Raw genomic sequence first — 22,302 nt, 5'->3', positions numbered from 1 at the left:
GGTGATAAATTACGTTGATGACAAGAAAACGAAACAAAAATCAAACACCATGTTGCTGAAGGTCAGAGAACTGACACAAGATCTACATAAAGATATAGACACAGCCAATTCCATTTCAACTGAAGCGGATGCGATCGTTGCTAAGGTGACAACAGATATGGAAGATAACGAAGCCATGGTACAAGAGGTCAAAGAAGCTGGACAGAACGCAAAGACGGCGGCTGAAGAGCTGCAGAAAGTAACAACTGTCTTAGAAGATAAAACATCGACACTTGAGACACAGATTTCTGAAAAGAGCTCGAACGATACGATGAAAGAAACCATGCAGAGTATGCATGAAGATATTGAACATGCACAGAAATTAAGAGACGAAACTAAAAACACAATAAAGTTGTCTCAACAGGTAACAAGCGAAAGAGGTGAACGAGTTAACCTACATGAAAAGCATGACGTAGTTAAAGCCATTAATCCTGTTATTGAAGATGCTAAGCGAGTTGCAAGAGAGAGCAGGGACTTTGTTAAAGAAGTCAAACTATCGGCCAAGGAGGCACAGCATGCCGCAGATGATTGTGGAAGGGATACCGATGAAGCAAGGCGTGCCATTCAGATCGTCGAGGAAGCTATTTATGATACCAAGAAAACTGCAAGTGAGATGACGAGATGTGCAGAAGCTATAGATAGAGTCATAGATGATTTGACAAGTATCATTAAACATGAGCGATCAACTGCAGAGGAAGTGAAGAAATCAGAAGAGAAGTTGGTTAAATGTGTTCAGAACGCCAACAAAACCACAGAGAAGGCAAAGTCATGTATGGAGAGATCCAGTAAAGCCATAGATGATATGACAACGAAGAATCCAAAATCCTGGAAATCAACAAAGTACGTCATCCTTTTTATATTAGCCATATTTAGGTTCACATTTTGAATGAATGAATGAATGAATGAATGAATGAATGAATGAATGAATGGATGAATGAATGGATGAATGAATGAATAGATGAATGAATGAATAGATAAATAAATAAGTGAATGAGTGAGGGATTGAGCAAGCAAACAAACGAATGAACGAACAGACAGACAGACAGACAGACAGACAAACGAATGAATGAATGGATGGATGGATGAATGAATGAAGTTTGAATGGATGAATGAATGAATGAATAGATAAATTAATAAGTGAATGAGTGAGGGAGTGAGCAAGCAAACAAACGAATGTACGAACAGACAGACAGACAGACAGACAGACAGACAGACAAACGAACGAACGAATGAATGGATGGATGGATGGATGAATTAAACAGTTAGTCACCACAGACATTTGTATAAGAGTATACGTATTTTCTGGTTTATGGTCAAATGTACCAGCAGCGTAATAATAATATAGCAAATAGACAAAATAGAAATGTTTCTCCATACATAATTTATCATAACGTACTAGTAGCCTTTAATTTGATCAGTCCGGGTTGCACATTCACTATTTCCAGCTCATCTCAGAATGACCACCATTGGCCAGTCCTGACTCAACTTAAACGCTTTTCAGTCCATTTGATTAACCAAGCTAACGAACACTTGATGAAAACAACGTGGTGACATCACAGATGAATTTTACTTGAATAATACCATTTGAGTACTTACAATGGTTACATTTATATTTATTCACAGATATGTCTCACAGGATGCCGAGGTCTTAAGTGTGATTCGTGCACCAGATGATGCCCTGCATGGAATTAATGTCACCTGCAAGGAAAACGAAAGCCTTGCCAAGAGCGTGGTTGGAGAACACGAAGAGTTACTTAGCAATGTCGTGACAATGGAGCCACAAGATGTGAAGTTGAATAAACCAGCTCTCGTTGGTATCAGATATACCCCTACAATACGTGTCCCTGGCTATGAAGTGGTTGTCAAGGCAAGAGATCAGAATGGCGACTGGAAGGTTATTCCTACAAACTCTACCGACAGATCCTACGATGATTTCAAAGTGAGTGGAAGTTCTTTAGTCATCAATTTGTAAAGAAGGCGTCAATGTTTAGTTACTATAGTTACTAATTTCACACATTGTCAACCATATGTCACCTAAAATGCACGTCTTTCGATTTTCTTGACAGGGATTGAATTTTGCTGAAGTGAAAGTGGATCAGCTGTCTACATATGTTGTAGTAAGACGCGTCATTAGAGATAGACATTCCATGGGACGGAGAGGCGGGACAGTGACGTCATCAGTGGATCCGCGCATCTCTCTGACATATCCAAAAGAAACACTTTCATCGTCGACTGACGTCACTTTACAGGTACAATTTATTTGCTTAATTATTTGACACCCTTTCTATTTGGTACGACAGCGAGATTAAGAGCAATATGATATCATGGAAGTATAACCCACAGTTAAACTTTCATGATGACTTAAGGTTTTCATATGATAATGATAATGATAATAATAATAATCTTTATTTATACTGGATAGTTCTTTAACTATATAAACACTTGTCTCCCAAGAAGTCCAATGAGGGCCATCCATTATGGGTTCAGTGTTAATGCAAGAGGAAACCCCTTGCAGGAAATCCCCACACGTGGATGAACACATACTAATTGCATTAGAGCTTCTTTACAGCATTTCAAAGTCGAATAAGTTTCCAAGGTGCCATTTTATAACTCACGTCCATATTTAAGTTGATAGCAGTAATCAATACAAGTGTACTAAAGGTAGAAATAAGTCTGACTGGACTTTTCCTTGAAGTTGATAGCAGTAATCAATACAAGTGTACTAAAGGTAGAAATAAGTCTGACTGGACTTTTCCTTTAAGTTGATAGCAGTAATCAATACAGGTGTACTAAAGGTAGAAATAAGTCTGACTGGACTTTTCCTTTAAGTTGATAGCAGTAATCAATACAAGTGTACTAAAGGCAGAAATAAGTCTGACTGGACTTTTCCTGTAAGTTGATAGCAGTAATCAATACAAGTGTACTAAAGGCAGAAATAAGTCTGACTGGACTTTTCCTGTAAGTTGATAGCAACTTTTCCTTTACCATGATCTCAGTCCACTATAGTGGTATCGGTCTTAGCTATAATGTAAACTTTGTACTATCTCAGTTGTTCTTTTGTACTGCTCCTTCAGGTAATACCATCTGACGTTTACCAGATCAACGCTCGAAGGAATAAATGGCAGTCGCTGAAATACTTGGTCTCGACATCACCGATGTTGCACTTCGCGCATGCTCGAAATGTCAAACTGAAGAAACCTTTGACTGTCACTCTTCCAATATTAACAATCGTACAAGAAGAAGACGATTTCAAGAAAGATGGCCAACCCATTCAGAAGCCCAGCTCACCCTCAACAGGCACTCTTACAATTCCCGGAGTCGGTCGTTTCGGAGGAAAGAGTCACGGTGAAAAAGAGACCAAGAAAAAGAAAGAAGTTCCAAATACAGATGAAGTACTACTAATGGGTAGAGACCAGAAAGGATCGTGGCGCAAAGTAGCTGGTACCATTGAACAGCAAAAGAAAAGCGGGGTAATCGAAGCAAAGATTCCAGATGGATATGACAGGTAAGGAAATAAAAGTGAAAAGGTTGATGCAAATAACATTCTTCCTAAAATGACGTTTCTAATAAATCTTCTGTCAGAAGGTGGGGTAATATAGTTATGAGCTCGCTACTCTACGATTAATTGTAAAATGAACCATACACAGTGACATTATGGTAGCAAGTACATGTAATACAGTCCTTATCAATTATACAATCCTTGACGTTTAGAATGAAAATATTGGACAAAAGACATAGGTAAGCGAATCGTGGGCAATCTGCCCGACGAATACCTGTGTAACTCTCTTCATAGAATGGCGTCTAATTAGAAGTGCAAACTATTCATGATGCGCAAGATGTTGTCTGAAACTTGCCCTTTTTTATGTATCCAGGGTCCTCGCAGTCCAAATGAAGGAAGGTTCTATCATGCCACCAAGCAAAGCAGCTGCAGCAGTGGAAATGAACGGCCTTATGAAGGTTGCCAATGTGATCCTGCATCATTATGCGGAAGATAGAGCACGTGTTATAGTTCAAGTTGTTCCGTCACACAGATGCGACGATGTTGTTAGAGATCTCGCTAAAAAGGGATACGAAGGGCCACCGTATCCTAGCAACGAAATCGAGATACGAGAGGAGCAAGAGTTTACGGTAGAATTCAAGCAAAATATCAAACTGATGGACCAAGAGATGTACGGAGATCACAAGATCATTTTTCGTGAAGCCTTTTCTAACAGAATGGAACTTTTCCTGGAGGCAGCTGATCCGTACAGAAACCACAGCTCGGATTACGACAGAGGTAGTGCACATTTCTCCAAGAAAGATTCGGATATATCTCGCGTGAACGTGGACCCCAGTCTGATTGAAAGCGAGTGGCAACATGTGGTTGATTTACCAGTTGCATTACCAAAGGTCAGTCGGAGACTAACAAATCCAGAAATATTACGATTAGCAGATATATATATATTTTAGTGAATATTCAATTACGGATTAATATCTTGTTATGGCCAATGGGAAACAAGATTTCAAGTAAAAAGATGATGAAAAATGTCGAGGCAGATTTAGCTAACTAAAGTGTTCATCTATCGTGGCGTGAACAAGCCTGATTGCTTACAGTCGAGCACTCTCAGCTTATCAACAGCGCCCTCTATCATGAGTGAACAAAACTGACTGTTTGCAGTCGAAAGCGCTCAGCTTATCAACAACATGTTGTGTATTGGTTAACATTTTAGTGCTCTAACGTGTTCATTATTTTGGACTCTTAATTTCCCGTATACATGTATAGTTGTGTTTTTAATTCATGATTTCTTCTTGTCCTCTCATTTTGTCTTAGGTTGAACGTGAATTCAAGTCGAAGCATACTATGAAAGAAGCAGTTGATAGTGACGGTAAGTCAAGACACAAATCGAGTCGATAATACAGACACACGTCATTTACCTTCTCTGTGCATACTAACTTCTTTATGAGGTGAGAGAGTTTTCGATTAAATGATGGACTTCCTTGGGATAGCGATGGATTTGTGAAAAAAATAGGTTTTATATGAAATTTGTAAAAGTATCTTTTTTCATGTAGCATCGAAATAATAGGCATGAAGAAAAACGATCGCAATGGTGTGAGCCGCTATTGAGGGCGCCTTTTCAAGTACCTTTCAAACAATTCGCTTCACTTTAACATACGGATTGATAAAACTTCACCCGTTCATTCTGCTTTCTTTTCTGTCAACTCCCAACAGCTCCTTTGAGTAACATATATCTACGGGACCTGGCGAAAGAACTTTGTGACGAGTTGGAGAAACTAGCTGTGTACCTTGGTACCCGACAGAGTCAGATACAGAGGGTGAAAAGAGATCACCCATACCAAACAGAAGATCAAATCTACGATTTGTTAATTTCTTGGAGAAATAAAACCAAAAAATCCCTCAACAAAGTTGATATTCTTGCAACTGCACTGGAAAAAAGTGGACGCACTGATTTGGGAGAAAAGGTTCGAGATGACGCTAAAAACAGAAAGTAACTCCCCGATCGTTTACCTGAAGAGACTACTTCGTCATCGCTAATATGAACTGAATGCTTTCAAGCATGGTTCCGTCCCTTTAACCGTCCATTGATCCTAAGACGCCCTTTCTATGACAATTAACATAAATTCAAATATTTTATTGTTTTGTGTATTGTTTTGTATAAAAAGCTAATCATGTCTACCCAATATACTCAATATGATCAAACAATATGTCATTTATTAGTATCTTACATATAAAGTGAACATTAGATAGTTTGCTTTGAAATCTGAAATCATCATAAAAGTAATTGTTAATTTCCACCTAATATATTACATTACTCTTGTTAGTTATGTTTGCCGTACTGTATATATATATATATTCACTAAGCTATGTATTAGTTATGGAATTAATTATATTAATGTACATTCATTACTGATTAAGATCACCAACGAGTAATCGCGTCTGTTTCAAATACGAATAACTGACACAGCCTTGGCGATATGGATGGAAAATGGGTATTTATTTTGGTTTTATCATTCATAAAACAACTTTACGCATATTATGTTTTTCTACTTGAAAAGGAATGCTAAATAACATACACCAAGTCCATGTTTGTAACTCAATAACTCGCCATTTTTTAAAAAAATTTGTGAAATATTTGTTATTGTACGTACAATAACGAACATTTCAGATAGCTTTTTTTTGGAATTCATTGAGTTACAAACATCGACTTTTCAGACACGTTCTAGCTTTTTGGAATTTATTGAGTTACAAACATCGATTTGTTGTTTCACATTCCTTTTTCAAGTAGGACAACATAGTAAAGTTGTTTTTATGAATATCCATTTGTCATCCGTATGACCATTTTAACATTGATAATGAGTATTAGCTCGAATGTCTGATTTCACTTATATATCAGGGACTGTTTTAACACTCATATATTACTTCCAATATTTTCTTCAAATAACACGGTGACACGCTGGTCGTAGTTTTCGAAAAGTACAGTGGCCAACATTTACGTGATTCATTATTCATATTTTTAATTACTGATATTTGCGATATGTTTGAAGCTTCATTTTCAATGACTTAATTTTCTATGCCGTGACATATTTCATTTCGTTCATTTATGAACATGTCAATGCTTTCAGTATACCCAGGGAGAATTCTGTAAATATCACGCACAGAGTTTTATCAAATGAATAAATACACGAGTGTGCTTATGTGTTTTCTTCTAACACACACATAAACACACACACACACACACACACACACACACACACACACACGCGCGCGCACATGATAGGCTATTGTGTAGTAGGCAACAATGTGTATTATTGATAACGTATTACTCAGAGACTCTACGTTACAAATGGTGTCGGAGTTCGATAGATACATGCATGATGTGTGTTTATGTTCAAATTAGTGTATGAAAAAACCAAAAAGAGATGTTATCTAGGGACAGACTTTGGGATTGAGGGTCTAAGGGACTGGTCAGTTTCTTTGGCGGGGGGGGGGTGCCTATTATCGGTGGAAGAGAGCTTGAGAGATGTGTGCTATGTAGGTTTTTGGACTCAGTTAAGGCCAAGGTTTATGTCTATCCATAGCCTTTTAGGCGACAATTTCACGGCTTTATACAGAATGGTATAGGTAATACATATACGTGCATTTGCGATAACTCCCAACTCTAGTAAGACCACTGCAAACACAATGAGAAAGGGAAAAGAGAAACAAATAAAACTTATCAGGGAAAATTGGTGTCGCATTTAACGTTGGTTTACAGATATATCTTATATTTTTCCGATCTTGATTGAATGCTGGCGTGGAAATTGAATACATTGATTTATCAGCCATCCTCTTCAGTAGGTACATTTCTGTCATAATACTTCATGATGTGTCAAAGTAAACTCTAGACTTACAATAGTCTTCAATATAACGGTCCATATTGTTATTTAATGATACAGTTTCAATACTGAAGTCGTCTCACACCTTATTAGAAATTTGCATAACAAAGATCACGTGGCACCGATCTTCCAATAGAGTCGGAGTATCGACTTCCAGCGCATCAACACAAGTATCGGCATTCACAAATAAAGAAGTGAGGCTGCATTATTAATGAACTCTTGGTGAGTTCACCATCCTGACTGCAGCATGGAAACGCAGGACCTCGACCGTAGGCCATTTTAGAAGCAGAAAACTCGGTACAGGCTAATTCGATTTTTGAGCGAGATAGTACTTGAATCGTTAAAATGGCAACCGAAGACGCTACAAAAGACGTCCATAAGTCGAAGATGGTACATTTGGCTGAGGCAATGAAAGAAGAAAGTCTCAAAGTAAAGAACACGGAAGACTTGGTCAAAGAATGCATCGAAAATAACATTCTGTCGGGGACACAAAAGTTGATGCAAGATTGTGGAGGTACCATAGCAACGGGTGAGGAAATGTGTCGTTCTGTGGCTGAGGGGATGCAGGAATTGAACCGAGCACTGGGAGATAGTCAGTCGGTCATAAGAAGGTGGAAAAATAAACTAAAACATAAAGGTAGGTGGTGGTTATCAGTGGATCTAGAATGCAAACCTGTAGCATTAACGAGACGGTGTGTATACGTATGCATTTATCGTGGGTCCGCTATATACAGACCAGTTTTTGAAAGAACTCAAGTTCGCTATACTGTTACATATTTTGGCAAACCACTGTGATGTCAACTTTAAATCAAATCACAAATTATAAATCATGGTGACAACTGACAGCAACCTTGCAATCATATCATTAGTGAATTTTCTTTGCATTCAACAAGACTACTATTACAAAGTATCCGCACTATTTATAAGCATTGAACACTGCTTCCAACGCAATTGATCATTGAATCTGAACAGCGACATTACGTGAGAGATATGGTTAAGAAGCGATTGATGTGCGTTGTCAAGGAATACACAGTAGAGCTTAGAGACGGGATAAACCATGTCAGATTTGTCCCTGTGCTAATCAATAGAAGTCTCCTTCATTTGGACAAAAACAAAGGCTCGTTGACAATGCTAACATCGATTTATGCCCGTAAGAAATCCTTATCTCTACAAGTAGACTGGTATTGCTTATCAAAATTACAGCGTGAACACACACAGCTTGTCCATTTGATATTATAAGCACTAATATTCCCTCTAGCTAGGTCCGCCATACGTAATTGCAACCATAATACAAATACAATGGAATTATGCTCACCTATACAACTAACGTTAAGCGTGTTTTCAGTACTATTACGAATTTGATACCCTTGGGACAAAAAAATCGATAAGTTTGTGGTTGAGTATCGCAGTGGTTACATAACATAGATAGCGGGGAAACCATGAACCCGCTTTGTGAACGAGAATTTAAGAGTTAAAGGTATAACCCCTGATGCATGCCATAGTATACTAATAGTAATTACTAGTAATTGACTACAGTAATAAAGATTTATTGACAAATAAAATCAGGTAAAGCGAGCAAGGACTCGAACACTCAGGTACACCGTTTCATTGATTATTCTCATTCGCCTTTTTTCTTACTTTCACAGGGATATTGTCAGGTGGTTCAAGTGATCAAGGTATGTACAGTGATGGCCAGAGGCAATTATAAGTTTATACAAACCTAGGGGTACTGATGTGTGAACTTTTGGATAATTTTGAAGTTGTGTGGACATTATTTTATATTATCTCAATGTACGTAACTACAAGCTTTATGGCGAGTTTCTGGAAGTAAGGATACTACGGTAACATGACTTCCATCACATACATCACATCAAATCGTAAGATAAATTGGATTTCATCTAATTATACGACACATTACCAAAGCATATGTTTTTAATTTGTACATGGGCCAATATCAACTTGGAGTAGAAATGGTTGACCTACCAATGACCTGTCCGTGGACCTGTCTCATCTATTTTTGTGAACTACGTCATTTGTGATGAATAAGTTCATATATAGTGCAAAGAGTAAACACGCCTATCATTTTCGGAGGGAGACATATTTCCTAATTTGAACCTCGGTTTACTACACAAATCATTGGATAGAACTCCAACGTACTGCACAATCTTTGGCTAGAACTCCAACTTAAGGCACACATCATTGGCTTCAAGGCACACATCATTGGCTAGAACTTCAACATCCCATAAATCTGACTTCAAGATACAACGAATTTCAAGATGTGTATTCGTTTTTCAAAGTTTTCACTTTCATTCATGTGGTTTCGTTAGAATATTGAATTAAGAATTGCCGTACATGTGGAGATATCCATGCCTTCGGGGATATTTTCATAGCTGCGTGCAGATAGATATTAATGATTAGTTAAGGTCACTGAACTTCGGATTTGCATTGAATTGGCAAACTCTCAGTTTTAATTATTTTATTTGGCATTTTTATAGGCAAAATCCTGGCCCAACTGCATAAAATGGACAAAACGTTCAGTAATATCATGGATGTTTGCGATCAGGCTGGTCTTGGCGCTCAACAGATATCAGATGCGGCAACAGATGCTACTGCCTTAGCACAGATGACAGTTGATGACGTAACAGCTACACTGAAAGAGATTTATCTCGATGAAAAGAGCAAGTTTGCAGCCAAGGCTAAAATCATTGTCGAGAATGTAGACAACTATTTGGCAGATTCCAGAGAGGGCGCTAAAGAAGTAAGAGAGAAAGTGGACGAGGCTACCACTGCGTGTGAAAGTCTCAGCCAAGAAACGGGTGATATCAAACAGGCTTTGAATGAAGCTGAGAGTAGGGCCGGCCGATGTCAGGAATTAGTCGATCTGATAGAAAGTAAGATAGACGAAGTGAAGGAATTGGGAGAAACTATTGATTCTCGTGCACAGATGATAGACTCATCATTAGAAGAAACAGAGGACTTCTTTAATAAACTGGAAGCCATTGGACTGGAGGTTGAGGAATCTAAGACGGAAGTTCAGACTCTCAAGGGTGAAGCATTCAGCAATGCAACTATTGTAGTCGACAAGTACAATGAAGAAAGACAGACAAAACTAGCAGCGCTGGAAGAAGCACAGAAAACAGTCAGTGAAGCAGAAAAACTTGCACAAACTATAGATGAATATCAAAGCAAAGGAAAACAGGGTCTAGCAGAGGCAGAGGAGGAATCGAAGAATAGTGGAATAGACAACCCTGACGTGAAAAGACTTCTGAAAGAAGCCACTCTTAGTAGCACCAAACTTGACAATTTGGCGAGAAGTGTCAAGGACCCAGTACAGAAAGCTATGAGTGAGTTTGACAGGATGAAATTAGTAGTCGATAAAAAGAAATCTACCCTGAAGGAAGTAAACCGAGTTGGGAATATAGTTTTATCTGAAAAGAAGAAGGGGAAGAAAGGGTTCGATGAGGCCAAACCTGTGTACATTAAGATGAACAAAGCGATACAAGAAGCTAAAGATAAAACGGTTGCATCGGTTATGAAAGATGAAATCTGGCAAGTTATTAATTCCATAAACGATAGTCTGACTCCGGTAAAAGATAAAGCCTCCCAGGTGGCAGATTCCATCAAAGAATTTCGCAACTTAGCCAATAGAATTGAAAAGGATAGAGATGACAGTACTGGTCTAGTGAAGGATATAGCGCTATCGTGTGAAAAGATGGACAATACACATGGAGAGGCTTTGACGGCCATCGCTAATGTTGAAGAGGCGATTGACAAATTGAAAAAACTGAAAGCAGGTCGTGGGACGAAGAAAGCCTTTCAATCGCAAATTAAGAATTCCGAGAAATTGGTAGTTGAAGCGGAAGAAAAGGTTGATAAATCTGCTACACTAGTTCAAGATTATAGCACAATGCTTGAAAGAGCTCACGTTATTGCTAAAAACCAACATGCAGTCGACCAGACAGAAAAATGGTCATCAGAAGCCGAGAGTATGACATCAGAAGGGAGATCGTACATTGAAGAGGTAGCCAAAGAATTGGAACGCATGCGCAACGAAGTTAAAGAGTGCGAAGACATTAAGCAAGCGGTACCATCCAATGAACAAGATGAAGACAAATCAAAAGGCCTGGAAAGCACTGCAGAAAAATGTGAAGATATCTGCAAGAAGCATGTCGAAAGTTTAGAGGAATTTTTTGAGACATCTAGTACGCTTGCTATTGAAATCAGACAAGCATATGATGATCGTGCGGCGGCCCAAAAACTGGGTGAATTGTTCTCACAAGCCGAAACCAATTTTGACAGTTTGAAAATGCATTACGAGGAGGCTAAATCAGCCGCTGAAGAGTTGAAGCGATGTGTTTCGGAAGTAGTTAACTCGCTTGACATCTTTAAATTTCATAGAGAGTTATTGACAGTGGCAAAGGAAGCCAAAGACGTTCTTGAGCAACTAGCTAATACCACGCAGGAAGCTGCCATCACATATGGTGAAGGAAAGGAACTGATCAAAGATCTTGATAAACTTGATATTGACGTCGAACAACTGCGAGATGACTTGAAAAAAGCCAACGAAAAATCTCAATCTGCGAGTGAAAAGTCAAGCAAAGAGTTACATAAAAATCAAGACGACCTCAAAGAGGAGTTGACTGGAATCTTAGATACTTCTGTTACAATCGAAGAAACTTCCGAGAAAATCAAATTCTTCAAAGAAAAGAAACAAGAAATGATTGATCTCGACAAAGAAATTAATGCGATTCTTGACGAATGTAACGAAGTGTGCGAACAAGCCAAGATAACTGTGAGACAGTGTAGACGGAAAACATCCATAACTTCAGCAGTTGATATTGTAAGGATAGCTAAGCAAATAGCTGAGGATTGCATGAACATAGCTGAGGATGCCGGGAAAGCTGCAGAGATGGCTGCAAAGGCAGCTGATGAATGTGGTCGAGATACTCTAGAAGCAAGAAAAGTAATTGACGATGCAATGGAAGCTGCAAGAGTAGCCCAGGAGGCGCACGATGAAGCCATGAAGGCATATGAGGAGGGAAAATACTTGATTCAAGATGTTGAAATGATGATGAGACAGGAAAGGTTTACTGGTGAGAAAATAAGTGAAGTTTCCAAGAGTGTGGATAAATCGGTGGTGAGGATGCACGAGGCCAATAAAAAGGCTACAGATGCTGCCAAAGTCGCTTACAATGTGGTCGATGACGTACAAGCCGTAAACCCGAAAAACTGGGATAGTTTCAAGTAAGTTTATCTACCAGGTCAATCAGAATGTCAAATTTACCTTACACACTAACACACACACACACACACACACACACACACAGGCACACACGCACGCAGGCACGCATACATACATACATACATACATACATACATACATACATACATACATACATACAAACATACATACATACATGCAACATACATATACATACATACATACATACATACATACATACATACATACATACATACATACATACCAGTCCTGTGCATGTGTACATTGTCATTACACATGTATGGTACTACTTAGATACAGTAATCGTGTTTCCAGAGAAGCATAAATTATATTGTCATAGCGTTTACGATGTTGCAACATTTCGTGTTTGGTACGATTTTTGTCTTTTTCGTTTTTAGATTTTTTGGTTCCAGTGACGAGGCAGACGACGAACTTCTTTGCATAATTCGGGCTCCAAAAAGTGTTCTGGACGCCCTCTATGTCACTTGTACGACAAAAGATGAAATCATGGATGGGGCTTTCTCTGGAAAAGAATTACCATTCAGTCACGTGATCAACGTCGAACCTCAAACATTCGAGTTAGAGGAGCCAGCATTAGTGTCTCTCCCATACGATATGTACCAAAGAAGCAGAGACCGTGAAATTTTGGTGAAAACTACATCTGATGGTAAAACATGGAAAACCACCCCGACAAGTACAACTGAGAGAGTTTTTGAAGACTATAAGGTAAATAAAAATTAATGCCATTCGATATTTTCCAGAGGCTTGGTTTGGACAGAGTTGTCAATGTTATGAGTTTTCAACTGGTATTACTGACATTGTAAAAGATTGTGCATTCTGGCCTGTCTTTACGATCGACTAGTGTTATTTGTTTGTAATTTGTTTACTCTTCTCAATATTTAACTTTAAGGATTATTTTCACATTTTTTCAGGGGAGGATGTTTGCTGAGATAATGGTGACGAAGTTCTCAACGTATTTCGTAGTGTCTAGAAGGATTAAGGAGACTGTGAAGCTTGGAAAGAAAGGAGTGACACTATCACCGTCTTCAGAAAGAAGGGTCAGCGTGATATACCCACCAGGTTCTATTAAACAACCGACTGAATTGTCTTTAGAGGTATGTAGAATTACAGCAAGTATCACAGCATATGTTTCACAACATCGTCGTATACTACAGCCCCTTTTACGGCATCGTCCAAGATGCACCGTTAGAAGCAGTGTCGTGGAAGAAACATCCGACCTGCTTTAGTTTGCGAGAATGGTATCACAATAAATATATGAATGTTCTTTTTACGGTCAATTTAGTTACATTCCTGGACGAAAAATGTAGATACTATTAGATTACTAGTATTGGTTCCCAAGTTTATTTGTCTCTACATTTACTACAATATTGACAAACAATGTTGAACACTCATATATGCACAAACCACGGACAACTGAGAGAGAGAGAGAGAGAGAAAGAGAGAGAGAGAGAGAGAGAGAGAGAGAGAGAGAGAGAGAGAGAGAGAGAGAGAGAGAGAGAGAGAGAGAGAGAGAGAGAGAGAGAGAGAGAGAGAGAGAGAGAGAGAGAGAGAGAGAGAGGGAGGGAGGGAGGGAGGGAGGGAGGGAGGGAGAGAGGGAGAGAGAGAGTGAGAGAGAGAGAGAAAGAGAGAGAGAGAGAGGGGGAGGGAGGGAGGGAGAGAGGGAGAGAGAGAGAGCGAGAGAGAGAGAGAGAGAGAAAGAGAGAGAGAGAGAGGGGGGGAGGGAGAGAGATTCTTGTCTGTGCACAAACTCAGAAACTGTCTTGTCTGGAATAGTAGTCCAATGTGTACTTCCTAACTTTTGGATATTTAATATTTTCGTATTATATTGTGATTTAATTAAATAGACCGCGACTTGGAATGAGTTGTGGTTACATACTAGTACATCGGTGCACGTGTATGCCACATATTGAACTTGAGGACAAGGACGAAATGATACATTGTGATTTACTGTCATTTGTAGGAGATAAATAACTGACAGTAACCAGACTATAGTTTTGATCTCCTCTTGTCAACATTTTTGAAGCCTCATCCCGTCACCATTATACGACCCAACTTACCAGAACATCGATTTCGTTCACGCTTGAAAGGACGAATTATCGTTAGCATTCCGAAACACAGTTCTGTGAGTCTATTTTTGATTACTGATCTTAACTGGTTACTTTTATTCCAGGTACAATCAATCGAATCAAATGCCATCCCATCCATGAAAGCCCGCCATCACGAGGAGACCAAAGACTTAGACACAAGCAGTCCCATGCTTCACTTTAACTACACCTCAAGACCAGAGTTTGCCAAACCTGTCATAGTACGTGTACCTTTGACCTTGAATGTACCACCACAGAAAGCAACAGGCGGCAGTCGACCGAAGACTGCTGCTGCTAAATCAGGCGGTTCTGGCACACCAAGGGGATCTTCATCTGCGGGCCGCCCCGTTTCAGCAGCACCTCCACGTGCTGCTCATGCTGATGAGTTCGTCCCAAGAATTATGTGTAAAAACGAAGGAGAGAAAGAGTGGAAAGAATTGACAGGCGATTCTGTTAAGATGGCCTTCCTGAGGAATGACATCATTGAATTCAGACTTCAGAAACCTGTGGACAAGTAAGTTTTCAATAACACGATAGAGTTATGTTAATTTTATGTACTCATTGGCACCATTAGGCCCCTACTTAAACGAGTATGGCAAAACTGTAGAGGAAAATTGTCAAAACCAAAATCGTTCAGTGGTGTTACAACTTTATAGCTTTTTGCAAACCTCACTTTTCACCTACCACCACACTCACTTCAGATCTTTTAATTCATGTTCGTACTGTGCGTTTTATGCTAATCTCACTTTTTCTTTTCAAAAATTCAGACTATTCCTTATATCAACCGTAAGCAGTGGAGAGTGTGTCATTCCGAGGATGGCAAGTATGTTGGAGGATTGGACGAGTACTTCTCTCATCAATGTCATTCTCCATCAACATGAGAAGCAGAAGGACCGCATCATCGTCCAACTTGCACACCAAGACCAGGTTGACCTGATTGACGAACGACTTATTGATCGTGGCTTCGAAGGCATACCGAGCAATGAAATAGAGCTTGTAGAAGGTCAAGAGGTCAAGTTACATTTCACAGGAAACCTACACATCATCGACAGGGAGGAGGGGGCGATCATAGAGTTCCATAGAGGGCGCTCTAACAGGATCGAGTTTAAAATCAAGGAATCGAATCCTTATCGCAATTTCTCTTCAGAGAATCATGTTGGAACTGCACAATTTCACGTCAATGATGGCACACAGCCCAATGAAGAAAAGTGGAGGTTTTTGACGAAATTCTCCGTTAATTTACCAAAGGTATGTATGTCTGTGTCAACATTAAAGGGGAACGGTCTCTTCCTTGGCTTTATTTTACTTTTGTTATTTTACTTCGCTGAAATCTATTTAATTATTTCTTACAAGTGAAGAATCAGTAGTATCGCAATGAGGATATCTTAATGAATAATTTGATGACATAATTTTGGGTTATATTGTCACACACATTGTTTCTTCGTCCTAAAATAAATTGCACATTCGTAAACCTCTTGTAATACGTACATGTACGTTGACCACGTTTCAAAGTACAATATACCAAGAATCATCAAAACAACAACAACAACAACAACAACAACAACAACAACAAAAACAACAGCAACAACAACATCATCATCATCATCATCATCATCATCATCATCAAAAGCAGACACGCATTGAGATCTGGACTGTGCCCCTCTAAAACCCCCAATGTTTGAATTCCTCGGTCTCGGATTAGTGGAGCCATAACTTTTAGATTAGGTTAATTAGTTCACGGCCGACACTGATTTTTACACCCAAATTGTAATCTGAATCCGAATTAAACTCTGTGTTATAAAACTGTTATTCGTCGCACTTGGCATACGAATATGTAATCGAAAGTTTAGTTATATTGTTTACAAATGATCACTGGCATTAATGATATTTTTCCCATTTTTTCCAAAAGAACGAACGCTAGAACGGCAACAATATTAAAGCGGGAAAAAGAATTTCAAATCCAAATATATCACATGTGTATTGTTACCCATTTACATTTACCAAATTTTTAAAAATTACTCAAAAAATGGTTACGTTAATTATAGTACAAATAAAAATTGTACCCTTGTTCTTAGTTGTCTTTTTTTTTCATTATTAAGTTGGAGACTGGCCCACCTCGTCCCAAGTCGTCTTTTAAAACAACGGTCAAAGTACAAGGTAAGTAAATGAGAGTACGTCGTGACAGTCTTCGACGGTAGATTGTGTATTTTGTAATAGTATGGTTAATGATTGAATGGACTCGTAGTAAGGGGAGAACCATTTGATTTCTAGGGGGGAGGGGATGGAGGAAGTGGGTATGGCAGCAAATTGTTTTTCTATTGTCAGTCCTGCCTCAAATTAATTTTTCCATATGCAGAAGCAATGCAATTTTTTTCTCGGTTACCAATTTTGTAACCTGCGGTCCATAACTATACCTACATGTCACTGGTTCACAACTAACTTGTTCTTTGTAAGTAGCAATAAGTAGCAGTTTAAAATCCATGCTTCTGCTATTTAAATTTTATGTACAAGAAATAGCTGGTAAAAAATCCATGAGGAGCTGACTGATCTGGGGAATGCTGTATTCCTGACTAAACACATATCTTTATGCAGTCAGAGAAATCGTGGTGTTTTCCATGTTTATGTACTTTTGAAAGTACTGGTTATATTCAACCTAATAACATGACTATGCAGTATGATTGCATCGTAAAACTCTACTTCTCCCTCATACAAAATGCATATCATAATACCGTTAAACATTCCGCTATGATTTTTTCCCTCGTGAGGAAGTCACAACGAGTCATCAGAGGTGTAATTGATCAGCTAATAAATATACCCCATTATTATGCAAGTCAATTAAGTGTTTAATCGATCAACTAATAGGTTCATGCCATTCTAATTCATGTCATGTCTTGTCGTCATTCCCACCAGGTGCTTTCAGTGAGGACAATTTGCGCAATTTATCTCAGCGAGTCGGAGAAGATTTCGAAACCCTGGCAACCCAGCTTGGTTTCAATAGACCCAAAATACAAAGAATCAAACGAGAATCCCCGGATAGAGTAGAAAACCAAGTTTTTAATCTTCTCATATCATGGAGAAACGGAGAACGACGTCTGAAAGATAAAGTATCAGCATTGTGTGATGTTTTTAGAAGAATTGGACGGTATGATCTTGTAGACTGTATGCTTGAAGTCGACTGATACCTTCCAAATCATTGTCAGGACCCCAGCCTGTATTATGGTACAGTCTGTAGACCTACCGAGTCCATGTATATAGAATAATCCAGCACCTAGCCGGTCCTAGTTGATGGTACCTTTTTTGGATGCTAAATCATAACAGTGGAGTTCTATCCATTGAATGCAGTCTATGGCAAACTGACTAACACAGATTTATTTGTTAAAGGAAAGTCCGGTTAGACTTATTTCTCCCTGTAGTGCACTTGTATTGATTACTGCTATCAACTATATATAACTTTAGATGATAAAATAACACCTCGGTAACTTAACTTTTAAATCTCATAAGGAAGTCCTATTGCATTGACGTGCCATTGGCCATTGTGGGGATTTCCTGCAAGGGTTTATGGGAAAATATACTGTGATGACATCATGAATATCCCAATCTCTTTGTCGTGACAATAACCAATATAAGTGTACTAAAGGTAGAGAAAAGTCTGACTGGACTTTTCTTTTAACTTTGTACACTAAATAACACAAATTTTATGTGACATTCAATACATTGTTAAAACAAACAACAAACTAAAATCAATCAAAGACGCAAGCAACGCAAACAAGCAAACAAGCAAGCAAGCAAGCAAACAAACAAACAAACAAACAAACAAACACACACACACACACACACACACACACACACTTCAATTTTGACGTTGGTTGTTACTTTAATATGTTAAATCTTTATGATTGTGTTGAGTTGAAGTGTAATGTTCCTTTCCTGTAATTTGTATTGCATTCAAGCACATCGTGAGAAAGTTGAAATAATCATGACATTGGAATTGTTAAACACTAATTTCGACTTGAATTCCGTTTAACATTTTCACAGACAATTAACTGTGTTATAATGATCAAACTGTCTTTTTACAAATTATTCACGTCACCAAATCTATATGTGGCAGACATTCCAGTAAGTCATTCAGTTTTGTAAGGTACATATTTTTGCGATAATTTGTGAAGATATTGTTGATATAAAGAGAAAAAAATATCTTACAAATCAATTTTGATAAGTAATTATCAAAAATAAGCATAAATAGTTTATGACATGCAGATTTCACATAATATCCTATTGTAATCCAACAAAGCTTAGCTATAACTCTGCCATAGTACCAATATGATGGCGACTATCGCGAGTTCAGATCATGGCAAAAGACCCCGAACTGCATAACGACGGCCGCACTTAGTCCTATGTTTCTCATGACCCGACGACCCTATTTTCGTCAATCAGAAATAATAAAAAAATGACGCCCTCAACGGTAGGATCACAAAATATCTAACCTCACCGATTGCACAATGGTGACCCCACGAGTACGTATCTGAGGGGAAAATCATTGTTTATTGATGAAATTTGGTAACTTTAATCAAGAAAATGACTTGATTTTCCTTCTAACTTCAGTTGTCATTGCTATTAAAGTCATTCAGACTGTTAAAGTGTGGTTATGAAATGAAAATATCACCATAATGTACATATACACGCTTCCTTTTGTTTCTCGTTTTAATTGACCGACCGACCGACACATCATTTTAAAGTTGTTTCGATAAGAAACTTAGAATTTCACTACGCACTCTAAAAGAAAACACGTAATCAACAATTGACAATCAGATCTCGTTTATGTGATTCTACCTTCCCTGATCGGACTACATCGGTATTCATCGGACTACATCGATAATCGTCGGACTAATTCGATATTCATCGGACAGCATCGGTATATATTCATTATGACATATTTTCGTTTTTGAAATTGCACCAGTCTTGCCGAAAGTGATTTGTATGTATGTGTGTCTGTTGTCTCAATAAAAGCTCTAAAGAATTGAATTGTGATCGACTACGTTTCTTTCTGTGTACACCCACGATAAGACGAAAAGTGTATATTTTCTGACTGACACCCTATCAAGAAGACTAGTGTATTTCTTACTTGTCTGTGTCTAAATGAAGCCCCCGAAGAAGTGGCGCGAAGCATGGTCGGACAATAAAGGCTGATCAATGCGTTTAGTCTTTGCAAAATAATATCACGCGTATCTGTTCTGTAAATGTCAAATTAAATATTTTGCCCTATCAAGCTGTACCCGTCTTACATCTCACTCGTTCAGCACGAGTACTAGTCATTTACTTCTAATTATAGTATTTTATGAATATGCTAATCAATGTTGCGAGTAGCACTGTGCACGGTGATGTACTGTATTGTCTTGGACTTTTACCGACATCATCTCGGAGGTTAATACTGCTAACGGTTAGCTCTATCTTCGAACGGGGAGGCGTTTTCATATAGTGAGGGCCTATACTACCTTTAGAAAAGGAGAGAGAGAGAGAGAAAATACATAAATAGTACAAGTATGTAAAACATTTTCAATGAGACAGGTTTGAATAGGTTTATTGTCAAATTTGTCCATGTTTAGTCGTCAGAGTTGTTTCTTATCATATGCACCACATTATTTTTTTAGTGTTCTACTTATCGCAGTATGTATGTATGTATGTATGTATGTATGTATGTATGTATGTATGTATGTATGTATGTATGTATGTATGTCTGTATGTATGTATGTCTGTATGTATGTATGTATGTATGTATGTATGTATGTCTGTCTGTCTGTCTGTCTGTCTGTCTGTCTGTCTGTCTTTGTCTGTGTATGCATGCATGCATGTATGTATATGTGTGTGTGTGTGTGTGTGTCTGTCTGTCTGTCTGTCTGTCTGTCTGTCTGTCTGTCTGTCTGTCTGTCTGTACGTACGTACGTACGTACGTGTATACTTGTGTGTACGGTTACCTGATGTGGCTGGTCCCCAGGCATACAAGTAGAACCACGTGTTATCAAGATCGGTGACAGTGTCGTCGTGTGCTACTCGTTTAGGACGTCTAAATCTACAAGATAGAATTCCATCGTGTATACGACCCTCTGTATCATTCACAGGATTGAAGGCTTGCTGTGACGGCCAGTTTCCGTGATTTAAATATCGTTTTACAACAATCCTCTTTGACATCCCGTTGGTCAATACGCATGCGTAGACATCGTCACCTCCCTAAACAGTGAATACATACATGTAGTCATTTGATAAATATCATTTAAATTAATGAAGAATTTGAACAATGGTATACTAGAGGGAGTTTAAATTGTTGTTTTGGGAGAGCACCTTAAAGTGAATGTTGGTAATGAAATTTATACGACTACTTTGGGAGCTTGTTACTGCCATGGTTACAATCTTGCAAATTCTCTACTCAGCAAACGACGTCATGCTCTTCTGAGAGCTGCCAGGAAAATTTTCTTTTGAAAGCTATGCCAATCTATGTACTCTGTAAGTATGAAATTTGTGCTTCAAACTCGTGGCATGACGCTTATAGAGATACAAGCAATCAAAAAGTATTTCTATATATTTCTCATTTAGAACTATTATACAACTTACCATATATCTATCGGAACTAAATCCAATTGCGGCCCAACCCCTTGTTTTGGCAGAGAGCTCGAACTCAACGCTGTCACCAACACTTCGATACGTAACAAGATACTTGCATGTGCCAGACGTACACTTTGGATCACCATAACGATAACAGTTTTTAGAGATGCCACATGAATCCACAGATATTGGTCTGAAGTTCTCATGATCTCCTCTTGGAACTGTAGTGAAAGTTATTTTTACATTGTTTACAGTGCAAATAAATGGCAATATATTACTCTGATACATGTATATTATGGAGAACAGACCAGTCTTCAAGTTCACTAAATGACATGTACTTGGTGAACATGGGGGGGGGGGGGGGTGTTGAATGGGAAGCACCCAATGGTTTGTTGGTACTGTGAGACCAGGGAGATAAAGGTAAAGCTCAGATCCCATTTTAGAACTATTTTGAGTAAAAGAAATTACTCCCAGTGGCACTTAAGATTTTAATTTAGTTGTAATTTTGTAATGATAGGATTGTACCAGTTTAGAACCAGGTGTATCCAAATTTACACCCCTATTTTAGACCAACCTTCCCAAATGTATACCACAGTTTAGACCAACCTCCCCAAATGTACACCACAGTTTAGACTAACCATCCCAAATCTACATCCCCATTTTAGACTACCTCCCAAAATCTACACTCCCATTTTAGACCAACCTTCCCAAATGTACACCACAGTTTAGACTAACCTCCCCAAATCTACATCCCCATATTAGACCAACCTCCCAAAATCTACACTCCCATTTTAGACCAACCTCCCCAAATCTACATCCCCATTTTAGACTACCTCCCCAAATCTACACCCAATTTAGACCAACCTCCCCAAATCTACACCCCATTTAAACCAACCTCCCAAAATCTACACCCCATTTTAGACCAACCTTTCCAAATCTACATCC

General features: G+C 38.5%; 1 protein-coding gene across 1 annotated transcript in view; it reads right to left on the bottom strand.

The window, feature by feature from the left end:
• Positions 1-18,671: 18,671 nt before the first annotated feature.
• The window catches only part of LOC144434160 (ferric-chelate reductase 1-like), a 12,070-nt gene continuing 8,439 nt past the window's right edge, over positions 18,672-22,302 (bottom strand). The window contains exons 4-6 of the mRNA XM_078122615.1: positions 21,367-21,578; positions 20,733-20,985; positions 18,672-20,252 (exon numbers count right to left, since the gene is read on the bottom strand). Coding sequence (XP_077978741.1) covers positions 20,080-20,252; positions 20,733-20,985; positions 21,367-21,578 — 638 coding nt within the window. The 3' untranslated portion in view covers positions 18,672-20,079. The remainder of the gene's footprint in view (positions 20,253-20,732; positions 20,986-21,366; positions 21,579-22,302) is intronic.

Source organism: Glandiceps talaboti, chromosome 4, assembly GCF_964340395.1.
Source record: "Glandiceps talaboti chromosome 4, keGlaTala1.1, whole genome shotgun sequence".
Taxonomy (NCBI): Eukaryota; Metazoa; Hemichordata; class Enteropneusta; family Spengelidae; genus Glandiceps; species Glandiceps talaboti.
The sequence above is the reverse complement of the archived record's forward strand: the minus strand, read 5'-3'. Positions and strand labels throughout refer to the sequence as shown.